Source organism: Pongo pygmaeus, chromosome 1 (assembly GCF_028885625.2).
Source record: "Pongo pygmaeus isolate AG05252 chromosome 1, NHGRI_mPonPyg2-v2.0_pri, whole genome shotgun sequence".
NCBI lineage: Eukaryota > Metazoa > Chordata > Mammalia > Primates > Hominidae > Pongo > Pongo pygmaeus.
The window spans coordinates 62,867,869-62,885,344 of record NC_072373.2 but is presented as its reverse complement, the minus strand read 5'-3'; the positions used below and the strand labels follow the sequence as shown (position 1 = coordinate 62,885,344).

The 17,476-nt window shown below is 39.1% G+C and overlaps 1 protein-coding gene across 3 annotated transcripts in view; it reads left to right on the top strand.

The window, feature by feature from the left end:
- The window catches only part of PLA2G4A (phospholipase A2 group IVA), a 166,459-nt gene that overhangs the window by 76,013 nt on the left and 72,970 nt on the right, over positions 1 to 17,476 (top strand). For all 3 annotated transcript variants that reach the window (XM_054450808.2, XM_054450818.2, XM_054450827.2), the window contains 2 exons: positions 3,036 to 3,073; positions 6,967 to 7,108. In XM_054450808.2, coding sequence (XP_054306783.1) covers positions 3,036 to 3,073; positions 6,967 to 7,108 — 180 coding nt within the window. The remainder of the gene's footprint in view (positions 1 to 3,035; positions 3,074 to 6,966; positions 7,109 to 17,476) is intronic.

The following is a 17,476-nucleotide window of genomic DNA, read 5'->3' as shown; positions in this document are numbered from 1 at the left end:
ATCATTCTTCTTTCTAATTGCCCTAATAACACAAGCAGCGTGGAAGCCTGTAATGCAGAGATGCTTTATGCCGTGTGTGGGAAGAAGTTTACGGTAATTGTGTTTTTTTTTTGTTTTTTTTTTTTTATTAGAGGTGAGAAAGGCTATATTTGTATCTGTAGTTTAAGAATTCAATTGCGTCTGTAACTAAACTGAACCTAAAGCAAAATAATCCCATTTTTTCAAAGGCTGTGAATACATGGATATGAATTGGTATCAACTTCTGTACATTATGTTTTGAATATTTATAATTTAGTTTTAAAAATTAAAATCCTGAAAGAGTATTTTCTTTTTTGCAAAACTTTCTCTTTTTGAGTGACCTCCAATATTCTGAATCACTATTAAATAAGAATATCAGATTATATTTAACAATGCTAAAGAGTATACTCACTGTTTAATGCCTCACAGGAAGTACATGTTTTTATCTGAATGACATGTTCTAGGTAAAAGGTGCGGAGAGATTATAAATATCAAGCTTATCATGCATAGCATGTCTGAACATAGTGCACCAAGCAAGAGGGTTTTAAATTTCCTCCTGGTTGCGGGTGACCCACTTGGGCAATGTGGAAGTGAGGATCCTAATCCGTGTGACAAGAACCTTGGCAGCACAGCCTGTAACATTCAAAATGGCAGAAAAATCCTGTGCCTTCTCTTCCGTTATCCTGCCTTTGTTTAAAGAGTCTTGTCAGTCCATCCAGGATCATGAATGTCTTAGCCAAGAAATGTTGGTAGATACATAAAGTGTGTGCTAATGGCGAAGACAAATTTGACCATAAATGCAGCATTGTTGATTTTCCTTTTATTCATGGAGCTGTCAGAACAAACAGGCATGGGTATATATATATTTTTTTGAGACAGAATTTTCGCTCTTGTTGACTAGGCTGGAGTGCAGTGGCGCGATCTCGGCTCACTGCAACCTCTGCCTGCTGGGTTCAAGTGATTCTCCTACTCAGCCTCCCGAGTAGCTGAGATTACAAGCATGCGCCACCATGCCTGGATAATTTTTGTATTTTTAGTAGAGATGGGATTTCACCATGTTAGCCAGGCTGGTCTCGAACTCCTGACATCAGGTGATCCATCTGCCTTGGTCTCCCAAAGTGCTGGGATTACAGGTGTGAGCCACCACACCCAGCCAAACATTGGATATGTAATTAATAAATTGCTTGGAGACCTGCCAGCTGGGAAGCCAGCATTTTGTTGAGCGCTTTCTGTCATGAGATGGCACAACGAAAGAGGCCTTGAATCTTTCCATTTATTAGAAAACTCTACATAGAGTTGTAATATTGTTAATGTTATTTCCATCCACTCATGATGGCTTTACCCTCTGGAGATAAAAACATTGAATCTAGTATCATATTAAGGGCAATTTTTATGTATTTCTTGAAAACAAACAAAAGACCATGCTTTACCCATATCTTGCTTTCTTCTAAATTGCATTCTCTGTTTGGTAGCCAATCACCCTTTGACGTTACATTCATCTGAGCATGCATTATTCCATTTGTCCTGGGATTCTCAATTAGTTTATTAACTTTAAAAATATGTATATGCTTCTTTGATGAATGAATGTTCATAGAATTCTATATACAGGAACTGCTGTCTGGATCAGACCATCCCATGATTTTGTCCCCAATAGTAATCAGCTACTTCTTGATGAGAAAAGATTGCCTGATGCGCTCCTCCTCCACACACACACACACACACACACACACACACACACAAACGAACAGTAATTTGACAAATATGTGTTATCTGTTGTATGCCAAATACTATACAATGGACTAGTAATAGGAACCTGTATAAGACAGAGCTTACAGTTTAGTGAGAGAGGCAAATTTTTGTATAGATGATTTCAATACCTTTTGCTTACTCATAAAATTCAGCACTGAGAATCAGTCATTTATGAACTTACTTTAACCTTTCAGAAACCTCCTTCTAGTCTATGTTTTTCCCTTCCTTGGAACTCAAGAGGGTAAATCTAATAATCTATAGCATTTTTGTTGATTCTAAATCTATATGTTGATTCTAAATCTATATGTTGATTCTAAAAGTTTCCTCTTCACATTTCAAGAGGTATATCCTAGTTCTGTTCTACTTGAAGTTATTGAACAAGTTAGCTCTATCTATGTTCTTATGGTAACCTGATACAATAAAAATAACACATTTACAACTGTATAGCAACTTTCAAAGCATTTTCTCATTTGGTTCTCATAACAATCTACAATTACATTTTTCATAGCTAACGCCAGAGATGATATTGAAAAGGCCATTCTGTACAACAGATTTACAGTCTCTGGAAAGACAGCTCTTAATATCTTAAGTGGATATTAATCATTTTCTTTTCCTTTACACAAAAATTGTCTCTCTGGCAGGATGCCATCCTTCAATATGTTTGATAGGCTCAAATAGTGTTGAAATAAATAAAAACCGGAGGCTCCAGATCTCATTAGTAGATGTTTCCCAAGTCAACTACAGTTGGCTGGACCCCAGGTCCTACTGCCCGCCATGAATGGGTGTTGTATTTCCAGCTTACTAGAGCCTGCACTTGTCTCAATTATACATGTGTGAAATTTCACCCAGGTTGATTCTATCCTCTGGGCCATTACAGCTGCTGATTTTGTGGCCTGAGGCAGCTCCTAAATAATAGACACAACATCTCAGTAGTTTTTATATCTCAGACATTTTTATGTTTTGTAAATAGTAATTGTGGTGAGCTACTTTATTTTACTGAGGGAGGAAAACAACCAGGCAGAGATAATTCTTGTGTTTGCTAAAATGACTTACTAAGTAGACTTATAAAAAAAAATACCAAAAAGTTAGTTTACTGAAATGTGCCTGTAGTTTAGGGTCTTCATGGAGCTGTGTTACTTTTATTTTTAGGGTTTTGTTTTTTTAGATTAAAAATAATCTGGCACTCAAAATTTATTTTGAATTTGTTTCCATTATATAAAACACATATCTACTTTATGACCTAATCTGATTAATATGTCTTTTTTTAGGTCACTGAAATGATTCTAGAAATGTCTCTTGAAGTTTGGTAAGTGCATTTATTTAGTTGGATGAGAAATATTGCGAGTGATCCACTAATTTATTTTAACTGTTAAAGAATTTTTTTATATATAATTCTGCAGCTGTGAACATATAGAAGTGCATTATGTTTACTTTGCTTTTCTTTAGTTATCTGTTAATAGCTATAAAATCTTTACAAACATATTCTTATATTCATTATTCTTATATTTTAATATGCTTTGCTTATTTTTCCAATAGTTTCATGGTCATATAATAATGTCAGAATAAGTGCTTTTTGAAAGAGTCCTCCCTCTAGTCGTACATCTATTCCCATAGAAATGAATGCAGTTATTTAAGCACCTCTTCTTTTGTTGATTCAGGTAGATATTCAAAAACATGGAAGTGAACTTAAACAGGAAACTATAATAATTTTTATAGAGGAAAAACTGAAAATTGAGACTGATTTTATTCATAGTGACCCAGCCAGACTACTACTAATAATGTTCCATGAAGCATACTGCTCTTTCAAAAAAATGGCAAATTTTAGGGGAGGCAAGTCTGCCTTGATCTAACTGATCTCTGAAGTAATAATGAGTTCCCTTAACCTCTCTGCATCTCTTTGAACTTCCCTGTTGAACTTGATTTGACCAAAGTTATTAGTACATATTTTACACAAATGCCACAAAAACAAATTGAACATTTTCACATCTGGTAATTTGGCAAATGAATGATAATAGGTACATTGGGTTTAGGCATTTATTTATTGTGTTTTGATCCCTGGAACATGTGGATTTGACTTAGTAAATGATTGGCATAAATGTCCACGACTTGTTAATATATGTCAGCAAATATTAAAGGATAGTCCAAGTTATTGTGTTGCATTATTTTGTATTAAGTTCATTCTTGCTTAAAAGTGATGTATTTTGGTATGAGATTGGAAACACTTGTTATTTGACTGACTATGGAAGTAATGCTTTTGTTTAGTGGGGAATAGTCTTCACTGAGGTAATTAGGATCATATTTTTATAATATTAAAAACTTTTTTTATATGTTAATTTATGTCGTCTCTAGAATAGAAATTGTTTTCAAAGAAAAATTCAATTTATTCAAAGAAAAATTTTCCATGTCATGCCTTCTATTAAAAATAACATAAAATCAAGAAAGAATTAATGAGAAAGTTAAAAAAATAATGCATAAAAGTAAATTAACCATAATTCCACTACTGAATTTATAAAATTACTCAGAATTTTTTGAATTTTCATCCAGATTTTAAAAACTGATATCCTTAAAACATCTAGGTCATTATACTCTTCAAAAATTTTTTTAAAATCATGATTCTTTTTTAAAAATTATGTATAACGGAACAGTATATTACAGAGAACGTGGCTTCCAGAACAATAAGACCTAGATTTAAATCTACTACTTGCTAATTACGTTAGTGATTGATAGATTTCTAATCACTTTTTTACTCACTGGTAAAATAAGAAAAGAATACTTTCTAAGCATATCACTCTGATTAAATGAGGTGTTCTTTCTAAAGAGTATGTATACAATAGGAAATTTTCATACACGTATACCACATGTTAATAATGGTACTGCTTGTAATAGTTTACAAAACATTGGAAATTATTTCAATGTTTATGGATAAATAGATTATAGTATACCAATATAATGAAAATACTACATAATAGTGAAAATGTTTGAATTACTTTTATTTATATAAGCACAGATGATTCTCAAAAAAAGTGTTCACTGGAAAAAATAATTTGCACTGATAGCATTTATAAAAAAACTAAAAACCTGCACAATGAATACCTTATTTAGGGACATAAATATATACTGTAAAATTATAAACATATATAGAATGATGAAGATTAAATTTAAGTAGTGATTACCTTTAAGGAACAGAAAAGGAAATAAAGTTGAGGAGGTGTCATAGAGGCAACTCTACAGGTAAGATTTTAATTTCTTATAGTGTTTAGAAGATACCTAACCTAATATGTCATTATAAAGAATAGTAATAGAAAAGAGTGTAGCCCAAGATTAGACTTAAACAATGTTCACTTGGCTGGCTGTGGTGGCTCATGCCTGTAATCCCAGCACTTTGGGAGGCCAAGGTGGGTGGATTACCTGAGGTTGGGAGTTCCAGACCAGCCTGACTAACATGGAGAAACCCTGTCTCTACTAAAAATACAAAATTAGCCAGGTGTATTGGCGCATGCCTGTAATCCCAGCTACTCGGGAGGCTGAGGTAGGAGAATCACTTGAACTGGGGAGGTGGAGGTTGCAGTGAGCCGAGATGGTGCCATTGCACTTCAGCCTGAGGAACAAGAGTGACACTTTGTCAAAAAAAAAAAAAAAAGTTAACTCACTATCTTACTCTTTTTCCCCTTGTTACATAATTTCCAAAATCAAATTTAATAATTATATAACCCAATACTTTTATATACAGTTCAACAACCGTTTCTTTAAATGATCTTTAAAAAATTTTTGGTTACTTCCCTTAAAATAGGTATCCAGAAATAGAATTATTTGGCCAAAAGGAATCTATATTCTAATTATTTTTGAACATTCCATATTGCTAATATGCCAAATTTGAATATTGCTTAATTGCTTTTAACAAATTTATATTCCCAAAATGGATGCATGAGAATATTAGTGTTATTTTACCTTTCTAGGACTAGAAAATAAGTATTTAAAATATTTTAATATCAATTATTTTAATAACAGTATCATTTAAATTCACTAGTGAAATTAAATTTTTTTGTTATTAATTCTACTTTCTCTTTTGTGAGGTACCTATATTTGTCCTTTGGGAAGTAGTAATTAAACTATCATTTGTAATGGTCAAATATAGCCATAAAGAATATGGCTCAGAGGCTTGGTCTCTTTCTGTATTTTACAAGGAAAAAATATACTGAACTAACAGAAATGAGATTTAAAATTGATTTACAATTAAGGTAAGGATTTTTATGAATGGTAAAGAGACAAATATTTTATTGGTGATAATTCTTGACTTCTACCTTTTGGATTTATTCACATTCCAACATAGGCTGACAGATTTTTAAAAAGTATTTTCAAATTCAGTAGTTGGTATTTAGACTTCAGTATTAAGATATGTCTTATATGTTGCATGGTGAAAGTACATCACATGTTTACTCTGTGATCCTAACCTCTCAGAGCATTAGTTTTCTAATTTATAAAGCTGCAATATATAATAGTATATTGTATAATAGTGTGTAGTGATACTCCCATCGTTCTTGCAATGATTCATATGTAATACCTAATGTGACTTCTGGCATAGTGTAGAGAAATTGCTACTGCCTTTATTAGCAAGATAAAGTATATATAATTTAAGGGTTCTAAAGTCCTCTAGTGGTAAACTCCATATGGTTATGTCAAGTTCTGTGATTAGAAGTTCCTTTCTTTGTTAGAGGGGGGCATCCATTAGACAACGCAATTAATTAAGACAATATTTCTGCAAGTATGTTCCTCAGAATGCTGGCTCTTTGGGATGTTAGAAAGTAATTATGATGGTGGAATAATGAAGGGTGGAGAGATAAGGGAAGGAATTCTTGGTCAAGTAAGTTTGGGAGATCCTGTGCCAAACAAATATAAACAGGGTTCTTTACTGAAGCACTTCCCAGTCTTTGTCATAATATTCAACTTATCCGGGGCTGTTTGCTTGTTTATTTTGTCTAAAGCATTGAAAAGTCCTTTTTCTCTGAAAACATGCTGTGGAAAATGCTGCTTTAAGATAATCATTTTATCCTCTTATTTTAGGTCCCTTCTTAGGAAATAGCTTGAGGGAAGCAGTCAGCATGTATCAGTGTAGCTCCTAGGGACCTGGAAAAGCTAGCTGGATGGAAAACCAGACCACTGGGAGCATTGGCTCATGACTTTATCTGTTTGGTATTACAGCTCATGCCCAGACCTACGATTTAGTATGGCTCTGTGTGATCAGGAGAAGACTTTCAGACAACAGAGAAAAGAACACATAAGGGAGAGCATGAAGAAACTCTTGGGTCCAAAGAATAGTGAAGGATTGCATTCTGCACGTGACGTGAGTTGAAAATTTTTCAAGTGTTACTATACTTTAATAATAATTTAGCTTGGATGATTTCCCCAATAATTTTACCCAAATATGACAATATTGAGATTGAGCAGTATTCCTTTAGTTTTTTAAGGTAAGGTAAGTGATTTGTAAATGAAAACTCTTTGAGGAAGGTCATCACAAATGGTGCCCTAGTTGGTAATATTTACCAGCTATAGTTTTTATTTTTATTTTTACTTTATATTTTAGAGCAGTGTTAAGTTCACAATAAAATTGAGCCAAAAGCACAGAGTTCCAATATGCTTCTTCTGCCTGCACAACCTCCCAAGTTTAGTCAGGTTCTTCAGAGAAACAGAACCAAAAGATATACACAGTAGATATGAGGAGATTTATTATGAAGCTTGGCTCACATGATTATGGAGGCCAAGCAGTCCCACAATATGCCGTCTGCAAGCTGAAGAACCAGGAAAGCCCATGGTGCAATTTAGTCCAAGACAAAGGTGCACCAATGGAGTAACTCCCAGTCAGAGGCTGGGCAGTTGGAGGGGGAGGTGGGAGTCTTGAAATCTGAAGGTAGGAGAACCCGGAGCAACAATGTCTAAAGGCAGGAGAGAAGGGATGTCTCAGCTCAAGGACAGAGAGACAATTGCCCGCCTTCCACCTTTCTGTTCTCCTCAGGCCCTCCAGGGATGGAATGATGTGCGCACTCATCGGCAAGGGTGGGTCTTTACTCAGTGTGCTGATTCAGTTGTTTTTCTTTGGAAAACACACCCATTAGCACCCCCAGAAAGAATGTTTTCCTAGTGATCTGAGTGTCCTTTAGTCTGGTCAGGCTGATAAAGAAAATTAACCATTATACTCCCTAACTATCAACATCCCACACCAGAGTGGTACATTTGTTACAATCAATGAACCCACATTGACACATCATTATCATCCAAGTCCATAGTTTACGCTAGGCTCACTGTTGGTGGTCTACATTTTATGGGGTTTGGACAAATGTGTAATGATGTGCATCCACCATCATAGTATCATACACAGTAGTTCACTGTCCTAAAAATCCTCTGTGCTCCACCTATTCATCTCTCCTCCCTACCCCTGGACCACTGATACTTTTACTGTCTCCATAGCTTTGCCTTTTGTCAGTTTGCCCAATATAGTATAGTTGGAATCATACAGTATGTAGCCTTTCGAGATAGGCTTCTTTCACTTACTAATACGAATTTAAGTTTCCTCCATGTCTTTTCATGGTTTGGATAGCACATTTCATTTTAGTACTAAATAATATTCCATTGTCTGGATGTACCACATTTTATTTATTTTTATATATATATATATAATATACACATATATGTATATAATATACGTATATGTATATACGTATATTATATACATATATGTATATAATATATGTATATGTATATATATGTATGTTATATATATATAAGGCATACTTATGCATAAAAGAGTGTTGATTTTATCAACAGGAAAAGTTTAGTCTCAAATATAAAAGGATTAAAATTACTTAATTTAAATGTAGGCTAAAATTAAACTGTGGAAATCATCATTATAGAACAAGAAGAAAATGCCATAAATCTTGTTAATGATAATGCAATTAATAAATGTAGGCAAATGTGATGGGGAGAAAAAAGAAAATGTTCCAAATTCTTTATATTTTGTGGTAGAGTTAAACGATATTTAAAATTGACCAAACTGAAGGATCGTACTTTCAATATTTGTTTATAATATATTTGTATTCTATATTTCTCTATAATTAGGATTACAAAAATCATTAAGATGAAGAAATGATTTATAATCCTAATTATGGAGAAGTACTGGAATATAAATCTAAACAAATATTGAAAGTAAAATCCTTCAATTATAGTTTTTTTCTTTCCTTAAATTCCAGTAAAATGCAATATCCTTTATTACTCAATCATATATCTTATAATCTACTTTTTGCCTATCTATCCATTCATTTATTTCATCTATGTATCTATCAGTCACCTATCTAATCTGCCTATCTATTTCTCTCTATATATATCTGTCCATCTTTCTATCTGAAACCTACAAAGATTAATTGCTGCAATGATGCTCATCAAATGATAATGAAGCTTCTTGTTAGTGATGTATCAGGTAATTTTTTACTTATTTATTTAGTTGAGCTTTCCTGTTAATTGAATATGTCAAATGAATATAATTTATTTTCATAAAAATAATATTTTAATTAAATACATAAGTGAACATATATGTGCACAGTCTTGTACACTTTTGAATTATTTCCTGTAGGAATTAATTTCATTAAGTTTTTCATAAAATAATTTCATAAATAAATTAATTTCTTGGAATTCATTCTTGTAGGAATTTGAGACTATTGCAAATTAAGGGCAGGATATGGTTGGAAATGAGACATAAATTCTGAGTAAGGGAGCCAAATGATCACCCCTGTCCCACATGTGGTTGCAGATTTGCAAATACGTTTTAGGTGGGGGTAGGGTTCAAAAGCCAACCTACTGATGCTATAGTGACTTGTGTTGTTATGGGAGCAGACTCTAAGATGAGATGCTGCCTAAGGGGAATTTTTGCTTAAAGGAAACTAAGGAAACTTTCATTTAAGTTTATTTTAAAAAGAGAGACTTCTCTTCAATCCTGCATCTTTTGTTTTGTTTTGTTTTTTTGTTTTTTTTAGAGACAGCGTTTTGCTTTGTTGCCCAGGCAGGAGTGCAGTAGCACAATCATAGCTCACTGCATCATCAAACTCCTGGGCTCAAGTGATCCTCTTGCCTCAGTCTCCTAAGTAGCCAGGACTATGGGTGCATGCCACTACACCCAGAAAATTTATATATATATATATATTTTTTCCTAGAGATGGGGATCTTGCTATATTGCCCAGGTTGGTCTCAAACTCCTGAGCTCAAGCAATCCTTCCATCTCTGCCTGCCAAAGTGCTGATGTAGCAGGACAAGCCACAGACAAAACCCCTCAGACACCGAGTTAAAGAAGGAAGGGGTTTATTTGGCAGGAGCATCGGCAAGACTCCTGTCTCAAGAACCGAGCTCCCTGAGTGAGTAATTCCTATCCCTTTTAAGGGCTCACAACTCTAAGGGGATCAGCTTGAGAAGGTCGTGATCAATTGAGCAAGCAGTGGGTACGTGACTGGGGGCTGCATGCACCAGTAATTAGAATAGAACAGAATAGGACAGGGATTTTCACAGTGCTTTTCTATGCAATATCTGTAATCTATAGATAACATAACTGATTAGGTCAGGGGTTGATGTTTAACTACCAGGCCCAGGATGTGGTGCTGGGCTGTCTGCTTGTGGATTTCATTTCTGCCTTTTAGTTTTTACTTCTTCTTTCTTTGGAGGTAGAAATTGGGTGTAAGACAATATGAGGGGTGGTCTCCTCCCTTATATCCCCCCATTTGAGAATCTCAGTAGTGGGAGTTCTCACTTTCATTTTTACTACCCATGTCTTCTTGCAAGACAGATCAATAGTGATTCATATAGTATACTTGTGCTGAAGCATTTTGGTGAACTAAGGTAGCGATGAAGCTTTTTATCATTTGAAGAAGTACAGGTAGCAAACAAGGGAGCAGTAAGCAGGTTCCTATTCCTATTATAACTCTTATTATAAGAGTTTTAAATCCTCCTAGTGCTGGGAACCATTTTCCAAACATGGCCCCAGGATCAAATCCATGCCACACTTGCACGGGCACGTGTGCCAGTTTTGTCATATCTCTAACTATGTCTTCAACTACTTGCCCTTGATCATCTATGTATAGACAGCAATTAGTAAGGTTAAATTTCCCACAGACCCCTTCTTCAGCTGCTAGCAAGTAGTCAAGAGCCAATCTATTTTGATAGATAGCATTTCTCATCTGAGTTTCTTGCCAGGCCAGAATAGTCAAGGCTCTGCCAGTTTTATTAGTGATTATTTCTAAGACAGCTTGTAACTGTATGATTCGGTTGATCAGGTAAATGGGGGTCCGGTATCCCCACGAGCCAACTTGTGCCCAAGTAGCAGGCCCATAATATTGTATGATTCTCTCAGGGGGCCATTCATTATCTTTCTAATTTTTTATAGCTATGCTTCTCTTTTCGCGGGAAGCATAGAGAGGGAAGCCCAGGAGTTTGCCTGTTTTTATGGGCAGTAGGAAGAAAGATGGTTTAATAGTTTCAACAACACAACTACCTGCCCACTGGTAGTTGTATTATTGTAAGCTGTATGCCCACATATCCAGTATAATGCAGTGGGGGCTTTCCAGTCCCAGTGGGACTCCTGGTGAGTCCACACGATTTGCAGCTTTGGAAATTTACTAAATGGATTCCTCTCTGTGTGATTTGAGCTCCACCAAGTGACTGCTTTTGTGGTACCATTATACAGTTTCTGTCCCAGACAACTGATTCGTCCTTTGGAGTGAATGAATTTTTTTCCTTCTCTAGCTATGCAATATTGTCCAGTAATTGAGGCTTTTAGGACCCAGAAATTATCAGGGTGATTCTTTTGAGCCGGGAATTCATCAGGAACTGGGTCTGTAGGTACTAATTCTCAGGCTTTCCATGGCCATTGATCTCCCATTACAGTTCCTCCACATACGTAACATGAAGTGACATTGAGAGACTGGGCTACACACTTGGCTAGTTGCAAAAACAAATTTCTTGCTTTTCCTGGAATTTCTGGTACTGGCACATTTAGTTCATCATAGAAAGTTTGAAACACTGGCTCAGGAGAGCGTTTGTAAACTTCTCCTCAAACCAAGATATTTACTCGAGGATCCAGTCCAGCCCCGTCAGTTCCTAAGGTCACACACTCCCCTTTTTTCCAGTGAGGATTAAGGGGATTGGTTATTACTAGCTCTAAGGGGTTACATTGTCCCTTAGTACAGGAAGGGTCATTCTTTCCTTTCTGAAGGTGGACTGGATCCTTTTCATTTTTTATCCAAGTGGCCCAAATGACACAAGACCAGTATCCACATTCATTTCCACACAGTCCTAATTCATGACAAATGTACTTATTTTTGGTCATATAGCCTTTTTCCCAACTAAAAGAGCCACATCCCCTTCCTAACTTATTGCTATTAATGACGGCACAGGCATCAAATTTCAAGATTATGCATTTGGGCACCCCTTTTTCTTCTGTTCTGGCTAATACTTTACTTGTATCATTTATGAGTCCCCACCAGTCTTCAGTCTTTAATCTTATTTCAAAAACTGTGGACATGGGAGGCTCAGAGGGGTCATAACACACATCCGACCTGTCGTTTCCTGGGCTACATACCTGTACTGAGTGTCATTATATAAACATGTTCCTTTTAAAGTTCCTAGGCATTCATAGTAACAATAAAACAGAATGATTGTTTTAACTTGTTGCCCTACCTCGGTAACCTGATGTATACACTGAGAGCAGTCCCTCCCTGCAGGGAAAATCAGTGGAAGTGTCTACTATACAAGCCCAAATTACAAGGAAAATGAGTCCCATGATGATTCTCCTCATGCTTCGGCCGTGCGTAGACCAGTCAGCTTCTGGGTGTGACTGGAGCAGGGCTTGTCGTCCTCCTCAGAGTCACTTCGCAGGGGTTGTTTGGGCTCGGTTTTGCCTGCCAGGTTTCAGCGGCTGCAGGTTTCACACGGCTGTGGTGGATCCAGACTGGGATTCGTTCTACCTTTACAGCTGGGGGGGGTGGTCAGGATGACAGTCTGAGGTCCTTTCCACCGTGGCCACAAAGGGGCTACGTTCCAGTCCTTGATTCATACGCGATCACCTGGAGAGAAATGGTGAACTGGGGAGAATAAGCTGATGGGACACCTCTCATTTACCCAAGTTGAGATTGTTTGTGTAATTTTTCCTAAAGCCTGTAGCTGTCGCTGTAATTCAATTCACCTAACTCTTGGGAAGTGCCTGGAAGCTCTCCTAGTATAGGAGGAGGCCTATGATACAGTATTTCTTAAGGGGAGTATCCTGTTTTCTTAGAAGGAGTGCATCTAATTTTAAACAATACCATAGGAAGGGACTGTATCCACTTTAATCCTGTTTCCTGACATACTTTCCCTAAACTATTTTTGATAGTCCGATTCATTCGCTCCACCTTTCCGGAACTCTGAGGTCAGTAGGCGGTATGTAGCTTCCAAGTGATTCCTAATGCCTTTGCTGTCTTCTGTACCAAGTCAGCCACAAATGCCGGCCCGTTATCTGAGCCAATTCATAAGGGCAGTCAAAACCTAGGAATAAGATCCCGGAGAAGCACATGGGTTACCTCGCAGGCCATTTCAGTTCGTGTTGGATAAGCCTCCACCCACCCAGAGTAAGTACACACAAGAATGAGCAAATACTTGTTACCTCCACATTTTGGCATTTCTGTGAAATCCACCTGAAGATCCTCAAAAGGAGCTGCTCCATAAGCTTGCATGCGGGGCAGAACAGTGGGGCTTTGCCTCACATTGTGCTGTCGGCAAGTAATGCACAGTTGTGCTACTGCTTTGGCAAGGGCTGGCAAGTGTGAGACGTAGAAGTACCAGCCTAACAATTTTTGAAGTGACTCTTGCCCTAGATGAGTGATTTCGTGCATGGCCAATACGATTGTGGCTCCCAGCAACTGCAGCACAGCTACCCTCCCATCTGGCAGTCTGATCCATCCTCCTTTTATTACTGGCCCCCTTTCTGGGTGGAAGAAGTCTTTTTCTTCCTTAGAATAGGTAGGTACCAGGTCAGGTGTTTGAGGGAGTAAGGGGGCTGTTGTCGATGCCCAGTAAGGGGTAGATGCTGCTTTTCGAGCCTCTGAATCAGCTGGAGAGTTTCCTAAGGCCACTGAGGTGGAGGCTCGCTGGTTTCCCCTGCAGTGCATGACTGCCACCTTCTTAGGTTTCCACACTGCCTCTAATAATTGTAGAATTTCTTTTTGATATTTTATGTCCTTTCCCCCAGAGTTTAACAGGCTCTTTTCCTTATATAATGCTCCATGCACTTGGAGGGTTAGAGAGGCATATCCAGAGTCAGTGTAGATGTTTACAGTCTTACCTTCACTGAGTTCTATAGCCCAAGTTAAAGCAATGAGCTCAGCCTTCCGGGCTGAAGTGCCCTGTGGCCACAGTTTGGCTTTAATGACAGCATCCAAAGTTACCACCGCATATCCTGCACATCTTTCTCCTTGTGGGTTGATGAAGCTGCTCCTGTCCATGTATAACTCCCAGTCTACTGATGCCCATGGCTGGTCCCGAAGGTCAGGTGTGCTAGAATAGACTGAATCCAACACCTCTACACAGTTATGCTCAACCGGGCTCTCTGATACTGGGAGCAGGATGGTGGGATTTAGGGTATTACAGACTTCAATAGTTATGTGGGGATTTTCACATAGCAAGGTTTGGTACTCGGTTAATCTAGCATTTGTTAGCCAATGATGTCCTTTGGTAGTCATCAAAGTTACCACAGCATGAGGGGCCTTTATATTCAGGTTTTGCCCAAGGGTTAGTTTATCTGCTTCTTGTGCTAACAGGACTGTTGCTGCCAGGGCCCTTAGACATAGTGGCCAGGCTTTGGAAACCCCTTCTAGTTGTTTTGAGAGATAGGCCACTGGCCTTGGCCAGGGCCCCACAGTCTGGGTTAAAACTCCAACTGCCATTTTTTCTCTTTCTGACACATAGAGTGTAAAGGGCTTTGTCAAATCTGATGGTCCTAGGGCTGGGACCAACATAAGTTTTTCCTTTAACTTACAAAAGGCTTGCCGTTGTAGAGGCCCCCATTCAAAAGGCTCCCAATTGCCCCTCTTTGTAACTCTGTACAAAGGTTTGGCTAAAACTGCAAAGTTTCGAATCCATAATCTGCAAAACCCACAGCTCTTAGGAATTCCCCTACTTGCCTTCTGGTTCTAGGTTCCGGTAGGCTACAGATGACCTGCTTTCTTTCTGACCCCAGGCTGCGCTCCGCTTTCTGAATGGTGAATCCCAGGTAGCGTACCTGCTGTCTGCAGATATGAGCTTTCTTCTTGGACACCTTATACCTACAGTCCTCCAGGTGCTGAAGCAGGACATCCGTCCCTTTTGCGCACCTGACTGCCGTGGAGTGTCCCAGCAGAAGGTCGTCCACGTACAGGAGGAAGATGCAGCCTAGGTCTTTGGCAGGAAACTTTTGCAGGTCTCAAGCCAGGGCCTCCCTGAAGATAGTAGGGGACTTCTTGAACCCTTGGGGAAGCCGGGTCCAAGTGTACTGAGTAGTGACACCTGACTCTGGATCTTCCCCCTGAAAGGCAAACAGCTTCTGGCTCTCGGGAGCTAGTCTGATGCTAAAGAAGGCATCTTTTAAGTCCAGGCAGGTAAACCAGCTGTCCTCAGCCAGCAGTAGCCCTAACAATGTGTAAGGGTTAGGAACTGTTGGGTGCAGAGTCACTGTAGCTTGGTTGACCAAGCGCAAGTCCTATACTGGCCGGTAGTCCTTGGTCCCTGGCTTAGGGACAGGCAGGAGGGGGGTGTTCCATGGAGACTGGCAAGGAACTATAATTCCATAGGCTTTCAAGCACCTGAGATGAACCTGGATTCCTTTGAGAGCTTCTCTGGGAACCGGATACTGCTTTTGTCTAATTGGTTGGGCCTCAGGCTTAACTTCTATGAGCACAGGGGCTTGGTTGACCACCAGTCCCAGAGGATTATCCTCTGCCCATACTCGGGCCATTGCTTAGCTAGAGCTGGTTTTATCTCTTGGCCTGGCTCAGTTAGAAAAAGTCTCCATTCTTCTTCCCAGGGGACCGACCATAAGGGCCATGATAATTCCTGTTCCTGGTAACTTTAGCTGTAAAGAGCCCTGTTTTGTAAAGGAGATGGTGGCTCTCAGCTTGCTAAGCAAGTCTCTTCCCAGCAAGGGCAAGGGACAGTCAGACATACACAAGAACTGGTGAACTATCTCATATCCCCCCCACCGAGCAGGTCCATGGTAGACAGAAAGCCTGCTTAGTGGAAACTCCTGTTGCTCCGATTATATCAAACAGGGCGACTGGGGTGGTCGCTACTAAATGTTCAGCACCAGTATCGACCAAAAACTTAATGTCCTTGCCCCCAGTTGTAATCCTGACCATGGGCTCCTTGGGGGCGCTTGAGCCTGGTCCCCTTCAGTCCAGTCGCCCTTCAGCCAGATTGAACAAAGCTCCCTCGTCTTTATCTGAGGTCTTTTTTTCCGAATCACCTTGCTTTTCCTTCAGTTGGGGACACTATCTTTCCAATGTCCTATTTCCTTACAGTAGGCGCATTGGTTACGTTGCAAGCGTGGACGATTAGACTGGGTATTCTTCCCGGAACCCCCCTTTCCCTCTCCTTTCATGGGAATTCCCCTAATGGCCGCAGCCAGTAAGTCGGCATTTCGCCTAGCCTGGCATTCGCCTTCTTTATGGCTTTCTCTGCAGCTTGTTGCATCTCTATTCACAAACACTTGATTGGCTATTTCCAGTAACTGTGAGGTATTCATACGCGCAAACCCAGCCTGTTTCTGCAATTTTCTCCTGATATCTTCTGCGCTTTGACTAACTAAGGCCATGTTAATCATGTGCTGATTTTCAGGGCTATTTGGATCAAAAGGAGTGTACATAGGGTAAGCCTCACACAGTCTTTCATAGAGTTGTGCTGGACTCTCCTCTTTTCCTTGGATGACCTCAGAGACCTTATTTACATTTGTAGCCTTTTGAGCCCCTTTCTTTAGACCTTCTATTAATGCCTCATGGTACCGTCTTAGCCTCTCTATGGCTGGTCTCTTGTTCAGGTCCCATTGGGGGTCTGTTCCTGGCAGCTGAATTCTTACATATTCTTGGGGATTTTGGTAATTGGCTGGGACTTGCTCCTTTAGCCACTTAGTTGCCACCTGGAGCACCCTTTGCCTTTCATCTGTATTAAAGAGTTACATGAGCAGCTAGTGGCAATCAGCCCAAGTAGGATTATGAGGCTGTATAATAGTTTGGAGCAAGTCAGTTAAAGCTTGAGCCTTTTCAGTGTAAGATGGAGTATTATTTTTCCAATTGAGGAGATCAGCAGAGGTAAAAGGTTGATACACAAAGGCACGCCTTTCCACCATGTGTCTGTCCTCATCTACCCCAGTATATTGCTTCTCTCTCAGGGGCATTTGGATTCCAGTCTTAGGCCATAAGCAAGCTGCCAATGGAGGAGTTTCTCCTGTGGCTTCACTTCCTCTTTTGTCTACTCTAGGTGGTCTAGGAGTGTGGTTATCTGGTGGCTGTGTAGGTGCTGTGGGCTCAGGAGTGGGGAGCCCTTCCTTTTGATAAGGAGGGGTTACTGCTGGTACCAATTCCTGCCATGATTCTTCTGGTGTGGGTCGGACAGGACTTTTGGTGCTGACTTCCCTCGGCGGGTGGAGCGAGAACCTTCCTTAACTAACTGTCCC